At 39.1% G+C, this 18011-nt stretch overlaps 1 protein-coding gene across 3 annotated transcripts in view; it reads left to right on the top strand.

Moving 5' to 3' along the window:
• Positions 1-18011, top strand: part of ADAMTSL1 (ADAMTS like 1) — a 414253-nt gene that overhangs the window by 225476 nt on the left and 170766 nt on the right. The window contains exon 1 of one of the 3 annotated variants that reach the window (XM_048292488.1): positions 5089-5408. The exons of the other annotated variants lie outside the window; for them this stretch is intronic. Within the exon in view, the coding sequence (XP_048148445.1) occupies positions 5352-5408 (57 nt within the window). The 5' untranslated portion in view covers positions 5089-5351. Of the gene's footprint in view, positions 1-5088; positions 5409-18011 lie in introns of those variants that run through there. 3 annotated transcript variants of the gene reach the window in all.

Here is an 18011-nt window from a genome sequence, read left to right as displayed (position 1 = left end):
ACATTAGATGTGGGTGCTGAACGCAGAGAGATCACAGAATACCTGTTCCAAAGTAACATCATTTCACTCCAGTGCTCATGGTAACTAGTCTCTCATAAAGAGCAAGGACTTAATGAGTCTGAAGGCTGAATATGTATCTATTTCCCTGCTAGGTGTGAATGAGGAATTTCTTACTGCTCAGAGCTGTATTGTTCCTCCTGTTGTACTTTCAAGTTTTATCTCAAGTTGGAGGTCTAGGTAAAGGTTTGTATGCATCAGCATACCTTTGAGGAAAGTGCTTCCATAATCCCACATCATGTACCTCTGAATGAGTTGTACCTAGATATTCCAGAATATTACACTTCTTATAACTTTAATTCTTGTTTCATCCACATCCTTGGAAGGCACATAGAGACTCACATATGTAAATGCAAATCCTGTCTATATCTCCTTATAAAGCACTAGCTTCCTCCCACTTCTCACTTTCCATATTTGCACAAGCTTCCAGGTTCCCAGAAATTAATCCAGGCTTACAAGAGAAAAAAATCTAAGAACAACTGGAACTGAAAAAGTAGAAAGAAATAAAAAGTTCTGGTTGCTACAGACTGTATGGCAAAAAAGAGGTCCAGCTACCAGGAAGAGACAGGTGGCTTCTGAGTGAAAATGGTAACATATTCTCCCCAGGGAGATCAGCTCCAAAGCTGAGTTCATTCTTTCCCGCTATAAAGCATATTGATGTTAACAGTTTTCTTCTGCCTGCACGTGTGTTTTTCCAATTAAGTATTGTTAAATCTGTAAACCTTGAAATACTGCTTCAGACACCCGCCTTGGCTTCTACTTCCATTTTATATAACTTGTCATAGGTAGAATACAGTGTCAATAACCAATTCTGTTTCTCTCAAACAGATGCAAACTGATTTAATCTAACACCTGTCAGAGGTGAAGGAAAACTGGAACAAATAACCACTTCAGAAAGTGGAAGGAGTAATTTTCAGGACACAGAGTAGCATGTATTAGTGCACTCTCCCTTGAGATGGTGAAGGGCATGTATTTGTAAGGTCAAGTTTTGGAGGTGACATATTTGCATATGTATACTCAGAAAGTGATGCTGAATGCAATCCTAGATTCACCAATCTCCAGTACCAATTTTTGAAAATACTTTGAGTGTCTCAGGACTTCATCTGTAGCATTAAGATTTTGCTAAAAACAACCTCTGTCTTACTGGGGAAACAAAAGTGCTGGGCACAATAGGCACCACCCAATATGTCCCTTAAACTTTCAGCTATTACTTCTGCTGCAGATAGCAGTCTTTTATTCCTCTGAATTCTTGTATTCACTTGGGGTCCATGACAAAGAAAATCTGGACATGAACAGGGCCTGAGGTTTTGCACTGTTCAGGCAATGTTATTTTGTTTAGAGCATATTTTCCTTTGTAGTATAGGCTTTATTTTTTATTTATATGCATCCAAAGAAGAAATACCACACTCCTACTGTTCCATATATAGAATGAGCTTTCAGCAAGACAAATAAATTAACTCCATACAAATGCATATATGGAATACAATAAAGCCCTGGACCCAAAAGGCAGGATATGGAGATGTTCAGCTCCAGATTCTTTCAGGTACTTGATGCCTTAAAGTAATTTTTCAGTAAATCTACACTTCTTTTTAAAGGTTGGGTTTTTTGGAGGGTTTTTTTCAGTTAGGAATAATTCAAATGAGCCTTTAGGTAGATGCAATACTGCTCTGTAGGAATTGGCAGATACTGGGCATGACTGCTCATTAAAGCTACATGCAAGAATTTGAGTAGACCTTTCCCTTGGACTTGATTCGTGTGAGTTTCCATTCCCTGAATTTCACTTTGATTTCTAGGTTCAACTATGTGCAGAAAACTGAAAGCCAAACTGTTGGAAGAATTATATTTATGTGGTTTCATGAAGAAATTACAGGGTTTGCAGGAGGTCGTTGTGAAAACAAAATTAAAGCTGCATTTTAGAATCTGGTCTAAATTTTAAATGTGCAACAAAATATCAGTCCTGGTGAATTTCATACATATTGCAATGCTATTATGAATATCATGCTGCTCTGCTAGTGATTAAACACACATCTTGAATAAACAAAGTTCTTTAAAGATAGGTCACCTTTTCAACAAGTCTGAACATTGCAGACCACATAATTTTGTGGCATTACTGTAAGATATTCAACTCACTACAAGAAAGAAGTTGAAGTTCTGGAGCACATCCAAAAAAGAGCAAGAGACCTGGTGAAGGGTCTGGAGCATAAGTCCTGTGAGGAGCAGCTGAGGGAGCTGGGGTTGTTTAGCCTGGAGAAAAGGAGACTGAGGGGAAACCTTATCACTCTACAACTTTGAGTTGGTGGTCGGTCACTTCTCCCAAGAAACAAGTGGTAGGAGAAGAAGAAACAACCTCAAACTGAACCAAGAGATGTTTAGATTAGATATCGGGAACTGAGGTTGTCAGGCTGTCCAGGGAAGTGGTTGAGTCACCATTGCTGGAGATATTTAAAAGATGTGTAGATGTGGTGCTTAGGGGCATGGTTTAGTGGTGTACTTAGCAGTGTTAAAGTAACATTTGGACTTGGTGATCTTAAAGGTTTTATCCAACCTAAATGATTCTATGATTCCATTGTATAATAAACTCCTGTCTCCCACCATCATTCTTCATGCAACATTCTCATCAGCTGCAGTGGAGTTCCATGATCAGAACAGTGGCAGAATACAAGGAATACAAATGTAATTCCAAAAATATTACTCCATCTTAGATGATAGAGTTGTCTATTGAGCCTTCTGTACTGATAAGAATAGCCTATACTTCCTTTCAAAAAAGCCAGATTTTTGGAAATTGAACAAGAAATACCCAAAACAAGACATTCAGAAATGGGTTTATGTAGTGCCAGTGCAACAATAAAGTTGGACTAAGAGAAAGGAAAAAAAACCCAAACTACACAACAAAAAAACCCAAACGCATGGTTATGAAAACGTCTTTGTCAGTTGTTCCATCCATTGTAAGTTATGTAATCATAATTGCAGCAGTTTTTTTCTTAAAAATAAAGCCGTCATGATTCATCTATTCAATATTACAAATCTTGCTGCTTACATTTAAAAGTTTGTCTTGAGAATTTCATTTACAGGAATTCCAGGCAATACTCTAAGTACTTCTCCAGTGATGTTAGTCTTGTAGAAAAGGAAGAGAGTATGGTAGAAAACATATGACAGTAGTTAGGAGATGTATGGGAAAAATCCTTTTGTGCCAGTCTCAGGTGTGTGTGTTGACACTGCTGGTGAAGCAAAAGATATGAAGGCTTTGCTTTGGGGGGATGATGGTGTTATTTGTAAAAAGTACACTAGGTTTTTATTATATTTATATGTTTAGTTTCCTGAGTTTTCAAGGGCAATAGGAGAAGTCATAATTTCTCCCTTGATGTCATCCTATGGTTGCTTCCTCACTTCTGATGCTGCAAAGTAGTTCATCCCCCTGCTCTCCTCCGTGAGGTGGTCACTGAAGTTGCTGTAGAGACAACAGAGATGTAACAGAGGAATCTTAGAACCTGTTTCAAACCTTTTCTCATCCCTGCTATGTGCAGTCCAGCTAGTGCATTTTCCATCATAGCCCCTTCCTACTGAGCCTTTTCAGTCTTCCTGGTCCTGCTTCCTTGCCTGCCAAATCCAAAGGTACCCAACCAAATGACCGCTTGGCAGTGAAGGCTGAAATCTGTTTCTCCCACTGTTCCTAATTACTTTCATTTCTTATTTGAAATTTCTTCTTTAGCCTCATTTCCTAAAGCCCATCTTCATCTAGTTTATATCTTTTCTATTTTGGCCTTCAGATGTCTTCAGTGTTCAGTTCCTGTTCCTGTTATACAAAGCCAGACTCTTCTATCCTCCCATCTGACTTGTCAACATCTGTGACTCTTTTTTTTTTTTTCCCCCACTCAGTTCCTTTCCTTTTGCAAAGTCTGTATCACTCTCCATCTGTTCATCCAGCTTTTCCTCCAGGCTGGTTTTAATTTCTACTGATGTGCAGTTCTATTAAATGATCTGTGGTTTACCCTTTCTTCTTTTTCCTTTCTGTCCTCAGTCCTGGCCTTTGGCAGAGTTTCCCTTTCCTTCTCTAGCTTCTGACTTCAGTCACTTTTCAGACTCATGGCTAGCATACTATTCTCCACCCCTAACACACAATACCTTACTTTTCTCCATTGTCTGAGCTTGCTGACGTACCAGAATCATGATTTTAGGGAATACTGGGCTTTCTATATGCCCATCTGTACATGGTGTGCCCTGAAGCAGCAAAATGTTGCCCCTGCAAGGCATCCAGCTCAGCCCTATGTGGAAGAATACCTACTGCGTTTAGAAAGTTCTTGGATCCAGTTTGCAATTTCTCCTTCAAAAAATAAAATAAATGGACAGTAAGTAAAAAAAAAAAAATTAAAAATGTTGGAGACTTCTGGCAGTGCAGGAGCAGAGGCAGGCAAACTAAATGAATTCTGAACAGAGTGAGAGCAGTTATTTGAAAATCCTACCTGTCAAATTAGTACTTAAAAGGCAGAGTTCTCACCTTTCCTGAGGTGTTTGAGTCTTTGCCTTTTTGTGCAAAATTCTTCCTCCAATAATCTCACTTTCCTTCCAACACAGAATAGGTTAGGTTTTAAATTTCCCCAAAGAAGAAAAATGTAGTGACAGAAAGACTGTCACTCAGTCCTGTTAGAAACATTTTTGGTTTACAGTTTTAAAGCACAGTCAGATCCCTTTGTTGCTGAGCAAATGGTGTAAAAGAGAACACATTTCTGTAAAGAATACAAGGCTTTAGCAAAATGTGCATTCTCCATGGAGAATGTAAGCATTTTCCGATTGGTGCTTTTTATGGCATACGTTATGTATTGACACAGATTAAGTTTCCCTCCTGTCTGGAACAATGCACGCTCAGGAGAGCTACTGACCTAGCAATAAATGTGAACAGCTCACGGCAAGTGGTGAAGCGGAGCTCCGGGAGCTGCAGGCAGAGCACTCCGTTCAGCTGTGCCATTCTGCCTCTCTCCTCCTACTACTCCTCCTCTCCCGCTCTCTTTTTCCTTCCCCTCTGTCTTTAGCTGCTACGCTTTCCCCAGACCTCTTGGCTTTGTTGTGCTGCATGTCTGAATAGCAGGAGGGGGATTGGCTAAACGCCGGCTCAGGAAGCGCTTCCCCGCAGCTCACGCCAACCCACCCACCCACGCCTGGGTCAGGAAACGTGAGCGGGGCTGATGGAAGCGGAGAAGCAGGGCTAAAGGCTTGCACCAGCGCTGGATGTGACAGCAGGCAGCCGAGCGCTTCGCAGCCTGCGCGTGTCCGACCCCAGGTCCGGCACGGACCCGACAATGGAGTGCTGCCGCTGGACAACCGCTGGCACCCTGCTTCTAGCTTCCCTTATCCTGGTAAATGCCATTTCTATCCTACAAATATGTACCGCCTGTAGCTGATACTGTATCTGTGTGCATATATGCGGGTGGCTATGTTTTTAATCTCTTAAGATCGCAGTTAGAGATGAGTTTGTTTTGAACAAGTCATGTAAGTCTTATCCTCGCTAAAGTACTGCAGACTTCGAGCCTTGGTATTGTGGGTTGCTGCCGGTGGAACCAAGAAGTTGATGTTGGCATCAGCTTTCTAAACTTGGAGAGCAATGACCTGTGAATAGTGATTTAACTGCTTGGGATTTAGAGAGGAGCTGTTTCTCTGCTCTTTAAATCAAACTGTATCACGCTGTAATGTTCCTGGAATTTTCTTCCTTTAAAAAAAAAAAAAAAAAGAAAATGTGTTTCAGTTTTGCACATGCAGAGAAGACAGGTACAGCATGTACTGAACTTTTTCCAGAAATCAGCTTAAATGAGCTTTTGTTATTTCTGTAACTCATTACAGAGTCAAGTTACCAACCTTCGAAAGATATATTCTGTGATATCTGGTATACTTCAGGGCAGTAAACTTGAGCATTACTGTATTATTTTCTTGCATACTTCCCCTGGTTATCCTGATAGGATGCCTACAGCTGAGAGATGTACCTATGCTGTTTGATGGACATTATATGTTCCTTTTTGACTTGTACTTAATTTTATGAGTGGTATGTTGGAAATCAGAAAATCTGCAGAAAACATATTAATATGCATACACTTTTGATACCAGAGTCATCTTGGCATACATATGTTGCCCTTTTCTTAGAATCTGATGAAATATAGTGGTTCAAATAGCAAAGCATCATTAAGAAATACATGAATTTTATAGCAGCTTCCATCTTCTTATTTATCTGTATAAACCAGTCTATAGTAAGCATTATAATCTTAACACATTTTCAGTAGCCACATGGGGACCTAAACATCAGGATAACCCTATTCAAAATGCTTATTTAAAATGATTGTATTATTAAAAAAAGAAAAACCAAACCCAACTTTTTGGATATAGAGTCACTAAGTACTATTTTAGCGCTAGAAATAAGAATGCTATCTGGACTGATCTAGAAGTCTTACTTTGTTTTAAAGTCTATTTGCCATTCATAATACTGAATTCATGCAAAACAGCATGTAGTCAGCATAGATTCTCTTTCATTTGTGAAAATGAGATGTTTATAACCTGATGACCGTAATAAGTCAATAACAACTTAGCCAATCCTGCAGGACTAATTTAGGGAAGATCAACAGGAGATGTGACTCAACAAGTATGTGTAAAGACTGTAGGATTTGGCCTCATGTTAAGCTCATAATATTTGTACATCACTCTGCTGCTTGTGAATTAAGCTCTCAGTCTCTGATTCATGAAAATAAATAGTGCATTCTGCTGCCAACTATTATCCATTATATTCCACACTATACTAGTTTTTATTTGTATGACTTACCCTGCCTCAAGAGATTTCCCTGCACCTCCCAGCAAATCTCTTTGTGCCTTAAGAATAGTGATGTGAAGGAAGCTTAACTTTCTTTTTGAATCAGACCATTCTTTTGCTCCTTCCATAGTCAGGAAAATCTCTCACTTGCTTTCAGCAGGAGATTAGGTAAACATTCCAGTATTTGACTTATAGCTTGGCTAGAGATAGGGATAAGTTGTAGGATACCTTGGTATACTCATTCCTACTGTAGTTTATTGCAGCATGAGTTCACCAAAGGCATGGTAGAAAGCTCATAGATGTTTTCTGAGAAAAAACAAGAAGTCATTGAATCAGGCTGTGACCTGGCTGTTAGCATCCTAGACGTTAGCCTTTAGCCAAGCAGACAGAATGAGTTTGAAATCTATGACAATCAACATTTGGATTTATGTTTATCGCCTTGTATCTCTTCAAAAGGCTCTGTCTTTCCCACATTAACCAACACCAGCAGCTTCTTGTCATGTAGCACTCTAGTAACATCAGCAAAAGTTTACAGTTGTAAGCACTAAGGTTATGCAAGAAATGCTTACAAGATTGGTCTTAGAAGAATTTATCACACATTCCTAAGTGTTCAGTAAGACACAGTAGAGCAAAGTAGCACCTAAAGTCTTTGTTCAGCATCTTTGCCTCAAGGAAGGACATTGCACAGCCCAGGCACACACACAGCCTATATACTTGTACCATATTGAGAGAACCAGTTTGTCAGGCATTTATGTGGACTAATTTTCATGGCTCTTTTGAGAATCTGAGCCATAACACTAAGATGCTTGTATTGAAAAAGCTGTATGAAAAGGTAATTTTTCTTTCCAGAGAAAGACCACATATTTGGAGAATTTTGCTTATTGCTCCATGAACTTTCGCATGCTAAGGAAATATTACTACATTACTTTTAAGAGCAACAAAAGAAAGCAGGCATTTTGTTCCGGAGATTTTCCCTTTGGTTAGTTTAAAAATAAAAGCCTAGCACAAGCAAATCACAGCTGTCTAACTCAAAGGAATGTAGCCAAAACCATAACCAGCCATGAGTTCAGCCGAACTCGAAGTCAAATCACGTCATGTCAGAAGGACATTTAAACACATTTGCATTTGTTATTTGCATCTTTTCAGCAGCTTTTTTAAGCTCTCTTTGTTGCTGTTGTGATTCTTACAGAAGTTACACTAGGGACTGTAATAAAGTACATGTGTTTTTCTACAGGATTTCTTTCTTTTGCTGTGCTAATTTGTACATGGAAAATAGTCAAATACAATAGTCCATTCCTTCCAGGCTCTTTGGCATTACACTCCCCTATTATCTAACTGGGTCTGTCTTGGATGACCACAAGCACAATTAGCCAGTGAAATGAGTATGTTTCTTGTTTACATCTGAATGTACAAAGCTTGACGGCTTTTCCTTTCACGTGTAGATAGGTCTACCTACTGCTGTATGTCTGTCTCTACAATTGTAGGTATATTAAGGGGGTTTTTTTCCAGTATGAGATCCAAAGAACACAAATGTATTTTTATGCAGGATCATGTATATGTACAGACTAGCATTTGATCACATCAGTTGGGGAAGGATGAACTGAAATGCAGAGTTCAGCTATACAAAGCTGAGATTTATTCATGTTACAAAGTGAAAATGTCTCACCATTGTGGTTTGTGACTCATGCTGCTATACTTCAGATATGCCATGTCTATAAAACAAAACTATTTCTTATGGGAAGGACTAGATGCTAATAAGTATGTATGATCATAATTTCTTCCTGTATTACACTAGAATTCTGTGTTGGGACATATTTAACTGACCTCTTCCTTCAGATTCTTGAAGTATAAAATTTATTTCTTCTTTTTCTACCAAGTGCAGAGGCTTGCATGAGCTAAATTAAGGTTGTGTCATGAATTTTTTTTGCTTTTGGATTTTAGTGAATTGAACTCCGCACTTAATGTAGGCTGTTGAGCTACTATCTGCTTCACCAGTGTCACTAAAGTTTAACGTGTTCTTTTAATGAATTTGCTAGATTCACAGGGCTGCAAAAGAATAATGAAAGAAGGTATAACACTGAACACTGTGGAGAGTCTGAAGATTGGAAGGTGGTCACCTGTAGTTATGGATCTGTCAGCTGGACAAACTTCAGTGCTCAGAAGGTTCATGAGTTAATGCAAAGTCTGAGAGGGCCATATGACCAGACAGATAATTCTTTAGAAGAGGACTATCAATCTCTGCATGACTAAATTTCCACTGAAGCAAATATAACCAGAATCCCTTAAAACTGTGTTGTTAGCTGTCCAAATAAAACCTCATGATTTCTGTTGTATTGTCAAATCTACGGACAGCAGTGTTGCTTCTATTGCTTTTTTGTAGCTATTTTCTTAACCTTGTAAGAAAACTCAGAATTGTATGGGAAAAAATTACATGGGGGAAAAATGGGAAATTGCAGTCTGAAGAAGGAAAGAAGAGTGGTAAGACCATCCTTTATGGAAACAATTAAAAAGTTAAAGGTAGTGAAAAAAAACCTGAAAACACACCAACAACCAGGTGGTATAAAATCATGATAGGGAGCAGGCAAAAGAAAAAGAAATTACTTTTTCTCAGCCCAAGTCAAGGACAGTTCTAAAATAAGTCTTCTCATCTGATGGACAACAATTAATCCAAAAATTGTCATGAAGTGATTATTTCATCAGAATATCGTACTTGGGTATGAGCCACAACTTCTTCCTAACTCCTGTACAGGAATGGCTAGTTTTTGTTGTTGGCTTCTCCATCTTTTTGCAACACCTTACGGGCAGCAGGCTTATCTTAGCAGACGGCTGACCAGTATTGCATGCTCAAGGTGTTACAACGTGTTCTAACTCTAAGATGTATGTAGGCAAAATGGGGGAAGTAAGCAAAGGATATACATTCTGTGGAGTGAGAAGATTTTCTCTTAGGTATTTAAGCCTGTGTAGTGTTGAACACAGACTAATAGCAGTCAAAGCTTAGTAGAATCTGATCACTTAGATGTCCTTCTATCTCAGGGAATGTAAATCATTTCATCATAGGTCTGAGATTTTTTATCATCTACCTTTTAAGTACCCTGTTTAGAATTCCATTCCATGTATGACCATCTTTATTTCATTTTTCTGCAGTAACTGAACTTTTCCAAACTTCTTATAAAAGTAGCTAAAGTTGGGTAAAATTGGAAGGGGAGGAAAGCAGTGTGTGTATTTGTGAGATTTCGTTTTCTGACAAAGCCAGCATATGTAGAAATCTTAGTAGTTTTGTCAGCTGTGGATTTTTTGGTTGCAGCTTATAGGGGCAGTCATTCTAGCTGTGCAGAGAAATAAGTAGTATGTACATTGATACTACTGTACATTAATTTTCACATTGTTTCCACTTTAGTGTTCACTGCCTTTATGGAATCTCTTCCAAAGCTTCAACCTTTAAAATTTCTGCTTTTCAGGGACTTCTCATAGAGGAAGTTCAACAGAGAGGGTGTCAGGGTAGAGGGAAGGGGGTTGTGTGATAATGTAAGACATCCTGATAAATTGCAAGAGTGCTCAAGAAATGAGACAGGAAATTATATGCAACTTATAATAAATTCAAACTGTCCCATAAAATAAATATTTGTTTCCATATGAATGGTGAGTGTCGAATTTCCCCTTCTAGCTTTGTTGGATATAATCTCAGTCCCTGTTTGAAGTTTCCTAGTGTGTTGTTCAGGTTCTGTGCTCTATCAACAGAGCCAGATATGAAAGGAAATAAAAGAAGCAATAAGGTCTCCTACTGTTTTGATGCTGGCATCAGATGGGTGAATTATTTATTTACTTATATTTACTTACTTACTTGCTGGTTTACTGAAATCCTGTATTTCTTTCAGTCTGAATTGTTAAAAGCATGAGTTGTTCAGGGCAAACATAATGGCCTTTAACAAGCCCAAGGCTGTCTTCTTCTCTTACTGTAAATATCTTTTGGATCTGACATTTTCATAGTTCCTGTAACTTTTTAAAAGAGAGAGGATTTTCAAGTTCCCGTGGTATGTTCAATATTTCCCTTAAAGGTCCAGCCGTGTTTTAAAGACAAAAGATCTGAATTAGCTGAAAGGGAGAGGGAAGTACTGTAACACAAATATCTGAAACTAAAACCTTGAGTTTCTGTAGGTTTAATTGTAAGATTCTGCCACTCCAAACTTTAGAAGTCTTATCATTCTCTGATGGGCTCATCAGTGCTGGTAAGCACCAGGTCAAGAGGGAGTGTCTTATCACCTTACTAGAACTGAAGACTGACACAGAGAGAAACGCATATCCTTTCTGTGTAGCAAACTAGTTCAAAGTCTGGATGTGTCATTTCTGGCTTTTGGGGACAGCAAGGGAAAAAAATATTTTCCTCACATGGGATTTGAGGGCAGCATGAGAAGAGGAGCAGCAGCTTATGTCCTGACAGTGTTTAGCGCCTTCCATCTTGGCAGGTCAATGTAAATTCATGAATGAAAAGAAAAGTGGTACTGCTAAAAGACTTCCTTCCTTCCTTCCTTCCTTCCTTCCTTCCTTCCTTCCTTCCTTCCTTCAGAATTCCTTCCTTCCGAATTCCTTCCTTCCTTCCTTCCTTCCTTCCTTCCTTCCTTCCGAATTCCGAATTCCTTCCTTCCTTCCTTCCTTCCTTCCTTCCTTCCTTCCTTCCGAATTCCTTCCCTCCCCCCCTCCCTCCTTCCTTTTTTCTTAAAGCTGATGAGCACAGCACAGCCAACACATACATTCATTTCTCCCCATTTAGAAAACACTTGGCATGCAATAGCCCTCATCACAGATTACAATTTTAATTTTCTCTCATCACCTTTCTGTGTGCATTGTGGGCTTTATCCCTGCCCACAGTTCTTACTACGTGGAAGAAAAATCCGAAGTCCTCGAGTGCAAGATGCACTTTTGAACCCATGCTGTTGGGTGGGTTCCGAATTCTGAAAAATGATTTCACCTCTCCTGTATCTGAACCAGTCCTAGCCTTAAAAACCCTTCTGAGTCAATAAGGCAACAAATCTGAGGCTGAGCCATCTTGGACTTGCTCTGTATTGGATCACCCATGCCTGGTGTTTACACCAGCACAGCAGGATTTAAATATGACAAAATGTTGTAACTTCAGTCTGTGAGAGCAAGAAAGAAAACTCTTGTATTCACACTGCTCTCCTGGTGTGTTTTTTCATATGGGTAAAAAGGGTGAGAGATAGGACTCAGCTGAGGTTTATAAGGCACTGTTATAAAATGTTACACAGAGTTAAGTGTGCACCATGTTGAAGTGATATGGTGTCAGCTCCATCCCCTGCCAGCAACCCCTTTCCCCGTCCCTCCAGCTGGCTGCTGCCCTTCTATGAGGAGAAATGAGCTCACATTTGGCACATTTCTCCTGGGATACAACTTCCAGTCCAGGTTTAGGAATGGCTGTTTAGCTCTTAATGTCCTGAGATGGCTGTTAATCGATCCTTCCTTGTACTGTGGCACACTAGAAGCTGTGTCCTCCCATATACACAGTGCAGCTATATGGCTTGCTTCAGGGCATTAGGAATCCCTTGGGACTATGAGGACAGCACTGGCAATATTCTTGTCCTTCTGAGATGAATTTATGTGTGGAGATAATTATGTAAGAGGGTGCAACTGTGTACAACACTGAGACACTCTTTTTAGGAGTTCAGTGTGACACTTTGTCCTATTACTTGTGCAATAGCCATATCAGGTCATGGTTAGGGAGGGAGGTGAGGTTATTGCCCTCTCAATAAACCTTTTCTTTCCTGTGCAAAAGGAAAACATACTATAATTTATCTTTTTCTTTCCCTTTAGTAATGAGCCTGTCTTGCATGACTGTGCTCTTAAGAATAAGAGAAGACAAAAAGGAACACAGCACTGAAAAGGACTAACACAGCAAATTTTCACTAATGTCCCTGAACTGAGCTAGCTGTATGTGTATCAGGTGTTTTCCTTCAGGGTAAGGAAAAATCCACCTATTGCTCTTTCCCTTTGTTCACAAGAGCAGAATAAGCATTGGGAAACTGCAAGAGTATCTTGGTGAAATTTTCTCATGATGGATAATTTGTGGCAAGAGGAGTAAATGTAAAACTATCCAGAAAGAGATTTGGAATTTTTTTTGTTTATTCCGTTTTAAGAGACTGAAATAATAAATCCTGGGTGATTTATCTGCACTAGCAAAATCTGCACGTAATTACCCAAAGTTCAGAATATATGCTCACACGCCTGTGCTCCTGTGCCAGTACCTTCCTTGTGGTTTGGAGACATTCAGATCAAGGGTTCCCTGTGCCAGGGATTTTCCGTAGGAAATACTCTCTTGATCCCCTCAGAGGCCTTTTGCTTTGACTTGCAAGTGAAAAGGAGGCAAAAATTCCTAAGTTAATTTCCAAGACTGTGAAGCCTCAGGCAAGTGGGATGGTACTGTTCAGCTCACAGTTGCATCCCCAGTAGGAGGGAGTTGCTAGCCTCCAGGGAACTGAGGAGATAGTGTTCAAGGAATAGCCACTTTGGCCTCAAGATGTCTGATGCTCATTGCAGCTACTTTTCTTTCCAGGTTGTTTGCCAGGGAAAACGGTGTTGTAGAAGTATTTTGAACAGTTCTGTAGGCATCCTTTTGATCTGGCCATATGGAACAGCATGCAGTTATTCATGGCAGCAATGGCACTTGGGGTCACTCAGCATCTCAGGTGCAGTAAACAACTCATGCAGATTGGGTACAAGGGCATTTTCTCTTTTCATCTTTTAACTTCTGTGAGAGCATGTCTTGGGGTGACTTTATGATGTGTATCCCATATCGCTGCCCTATGCCCAGAAATTAATTCTTGTGCCTTTCTATGCCTTTAAACTGAGCCTGAGAGGGGGAAAGAAAAACTGAGCAAAACTTTTTCAAAGCAGTTTGCAGCTTGTTCAAGGTCACACAGAGATAGCGACTTTTTTTTTTTTCCCAGCTGCAGCAGGGGAGCGAGGAAGCACCCGGCTTGCTGCTCCTGGGTCAGTTTTTGGCCAGTTGTTCAGTTTCTTTTTCTCCAAGGAGAGACTGAGAGTTGAACTTTTTTTTCCTTCCCTGGAATTTCGGATTTTCTCCCTTTTCTACTGGACTGCTTCAGTATCAGAGCATATCAGGAGGACTTTCCACTGGGCACAGAGGGCCTGGCCCTGGCCCAAGCCCCAGCTCCGAGGAGACCAAAGGAGGACTCTAACACTTTCCTAGGTTTTTCTCCACAGCGAGAGATTTTATTATTTAGCAAATATTTTATTATTTTCCTTTTCCCGTGTGTTTGTTAAATAAATAGTTTTTTATAGTTTTTATCTCTTCCACTTTCCTTTGAGGAAAATTTATTTTTCCCGAACCTGGTGGGGGAGGGGTGGTTGTGCCTTCTCTCAGAGGATATATTTCTAAATTTAGCCAAACCGGCACAGAGCAGAACTTCCATTACTTTGGTAAGCATGTCAGGTAGGTGGGATTTTCTGGTTTGTGTGGTCCTTCTGGAGGCTGGCTGGTTGGTAGGTCTGGTGGCAGAAGTCCTTTTTTTTGCTTTTACATGGGATACAGACCAGACAATGGGAAGACAAGCTGTTTACCATACCAGCTAAACCATCTATCCTGACCCTGAATCTGACCTTTCAGAAAAGAAAATAGGTTGAAGTCATTGGTTTCTATGGCTGACTTCATGAGGTGCATGAAATGGAAAGATACCTCCTTGGAACTGAAGAACATGTATTGTCATGGGAAATCCTAGTGTTTCCAGGGAATCATGCTCCTCAGAAAGATAAAGCTTACTGTTGTCAGCCCTTTCTTCAGTATGGTGCAGTTATTCTGGAAGACTAGATGTGCTTTGGTCATACAGTACCATTTAAAATTACGTGCAAGTCTTTGTCTAGATAGATTAAACATTTTCTTTTCGTGAATTGCAAACTGGATGTGTCAGAATATTTTGCTTATGTTGTTTCAATATATTCACTTTGAAAAGTTTCAACAGTTAGTCAGAAGTGTCTTGTATGTTATCATACTTTTTGATGGTAATTACCAATATTAATTCAACTGACTGTGAATTCGTTCTGCCTTGCCTTTTTTCAAAAGCCAGAGATTTCCAAACAGTTTTCCATGTGAGCTTTAATCCCGCTGTTAACTTGGATGGAATGCAACTAAGATACATAACATTGTGCCAATGAAATCTTATAAACCATACATTTACATTGGTTGAAGCTTTGAAATACATGGGTTTTATAAAGAGTTGAGGTCACCGGCCTTGTCTCCTGCTGTTACACACCTAGGGAAGTGCTGAGAGCAGTTTCTTGCTGGTTCACAACAGACAGCATTTCAGTACTGTGTGAAGTATATATTTGACCTCAGTGATAAACATCAAAGGATGATAAAGGATTACTCAAAGGAGAATGTGTGGCTTGGCAATAATTCACATAGGGATGCATTTAAACTTATCTGAAAAGGCTGGGCAGGAAGACAATTATATAGGAAAAGTTACTGGGTTTCTGTCCCTAACATAATTTTTACAGGAGCTAAAGACAAGTTTAGGCAGTGGCCTCAGAGGAGTCTTGCGTATTGTCACTGACGCTTCATCATACCCTGAAACGGTGGGGATATGGTAAGAACCAGATGATATAAATTTCTTAACCAAACTCAGTGGTTCATATTATCTGGGAAATAACTGGCCTAAATACTGTATCAATGCCATAGTCCAACAAGAGTTTAACTACATTTTTTACTATCTGTATTGCTGTTTAATCTAGGGAACACACTGGGTACTTGAAGAAAGGACTCCAGCAGCATTTTACTGAATGAGGATGAAGACTGGATGTCTCAGAACCAGAGGAGAAATTAATGAGCATGATCTGTATTTATATACACACTCTTCTGTGTGACACTGACAAATAGTTGGATTCTGTAAGGATAGCACTGTTCCAAACAAACCTTTAAATTCAATTTCAATGTGCAACTAAGATTGATTTTCTTAAGGTTGAACTTCTCTTATAGACGTCAGGACATGAACAGAAGTCTTGCTGCTCTTCATTTTTCTCCCTCTGTGCACCCACACACGTGTACACATATGCTTTTAAAAGAAACCTGGTTCTTTTCAGGGATGCAGCGCCTAGATGTCCAGGTAGCTGTTGTGATTTAAGGATGTGTGACACTTGTATTCCAGATGGTCTAAATGATTTCTGTATACTGTAAGTGGAAAGGGTAGGAAACACCACTGAATATAACATGGATGCCTGAAAACTCTTTAGTAAATTCAGAAATTACTATTAAACACGAAAGCTGGATTTTTTTTGAAGAATCAGATTGGATGCCTAGCTCTATTAGTCCTACTTGGTTATGTCAGATTGCTTTTGTTTGTATTATGAAAAGTCCTTTGTTTGACTTGTAGTTTAAAGCCTTTTTTCTTTTACTACTGTAAGCATTTTCACCTGAGTACCCTATCTATTAGTGATTTCATTTTTTACAGATTATCCTTTTTGACTTCCGGTCCAATAGCACTAGGTGTTCTTCCTATTTCTCATTAGACAATTCTTTGGGAGTCTTCCTGCCCTCTCCCACTGGAGCTGAGGTATGGGGTGGTAGATGCAGGATCACTACCAGATTAAGAAGTGTATGTTAAGATAATAAAGGGGTTAAGGAAGATCTGGCTTTGGTTAGTGCTAGCAGATAAGCAAATTACTTAATGCTGACATTTCTGACTGGATAATTTTGATGTCAGGACATCGTGAGTTTTGTCTGGCCAAAGCAATGGGTATTTCCTGGGAAGCTCAGGCTGACGTGCACCTAGAATGGACAGAAAGGATAAGGAAGGTCTTCTGGTACCAGCAACAGGGCATAATGAGCCTTAATGACTGCATTTAGCTTCTTTCACATACACTGGTATGTTGAGAACCACCAATCTGGAGTATCTCAGGCAGAGGTAAAAGACTTTCTCTATGATGGAACTGTTACTTAAAGAAAGCTTTAAGTGGTGCCAGCTCTGCTTTTTGCAGCTTTAAGGGCATATACTTCCTTCTACTTTTTTTTTTTTTCCTATTTTTTGTTCCTTCTCTTTATTCTCTATGACAGGAACTTCAGGGCTTTAAAGAAGTACTGTAGGAGCTCTTGCACTGCAGAACTCTTGACTGCTACTTTAATGTAAGATCTTAAGGTTGATTCATTTTGTTGAAAGTGGGTAGAAATTATTAACTACCAGTATAAGCTACTTTTGAAAAATCTATGTTAGACAATGAATTCTAGCTAGTAATTGTATAGATATCCTGTATCTTGGATAGAACCGTAATGGACAGTTGTCTTCTGATTTAAAATGACTTTTTGGGTATTGGTAGAATTTCAAGCTCAGTCTTAACCATGTAGCTCACAGGAAGGAAAACACTCTACTTTCTTTAACATCAAACATGGATAGAGTTGAAATGAATTATGTTTATTTGACTTGTTAAAAGAAAACTTGGAGCCTGTTCCAGCTTGAGATCACATGTTTTTTGGGAATATATAGGTCTTAAAACAAATTTTGGAATGCAAGTAATAGGCTCACAGATCTCCTCTGGGTGGGATTACAGTTTATGTCAGAAAAACTTGGACCTTTAGAATATCTAGTTGTGCTGATGCTTGTAATTTGTGCTGAGGTAAGAGTACTTGGTTCACGTGAGTTTACCTTGCAACCCTTTTTAATTATGTCTTTGGACTTTCAACCAGGGCTGAATGATCAGGTCATGCACCCATCTGCAGTTTGAAGATATTTGTTTTCCTATAAACTGGAAGCACAGACATGTGTTTTAATTTTAAGAGAATAAAATTACAAATACTCATTTTCATTTTATAAAAATTACTTTTCAAAAAGCAGTCAGGTGATATAACCTCAGTAAATTGTTGTGTCTTCTCCTATCTCAAATGTAAATCTGGATACTGGGTCACATCTAGTCATAGTTAGAATTTGATCACTTATGAAGCTTTAATTTTTAAATTTACCCTTCCAATTATCGTGTTGAATTTTTTATATATATATATTTTAATAAAGGTAAGATAAAATGAGTGTGTCAAATAATTATTACACACTCATTAGACAGACCCCGTATTATCTCTCACAGACTAAATTAATTTTTACTTATGAATAACAATATTCAAGGCTGGTATATTTCACCATATTTCATTACTAAACTT

The sequence above is a fragment of the Corvus hawaiiensis genome, chromosome Z, assembly GCF_020740725.1.
Source record: "Corvus hawaiiensis isolate bCorHaw1 chromosome Z, bCorHaw1.pri.cur, whole genome shotgun sequence".
In the NCBI taxonomy this organism is placed as follows: Eukaryota; Metazoa; Chordata; class Aves; order Passeriformes; family Corvidae; genus Corvus; species Corvus hawaiiensis.
The sequence above is the reverse complement of the archived record's forward strand: the minus strand, read 5'-3'. Positions and strand labels throughout refer to the sequence as shown.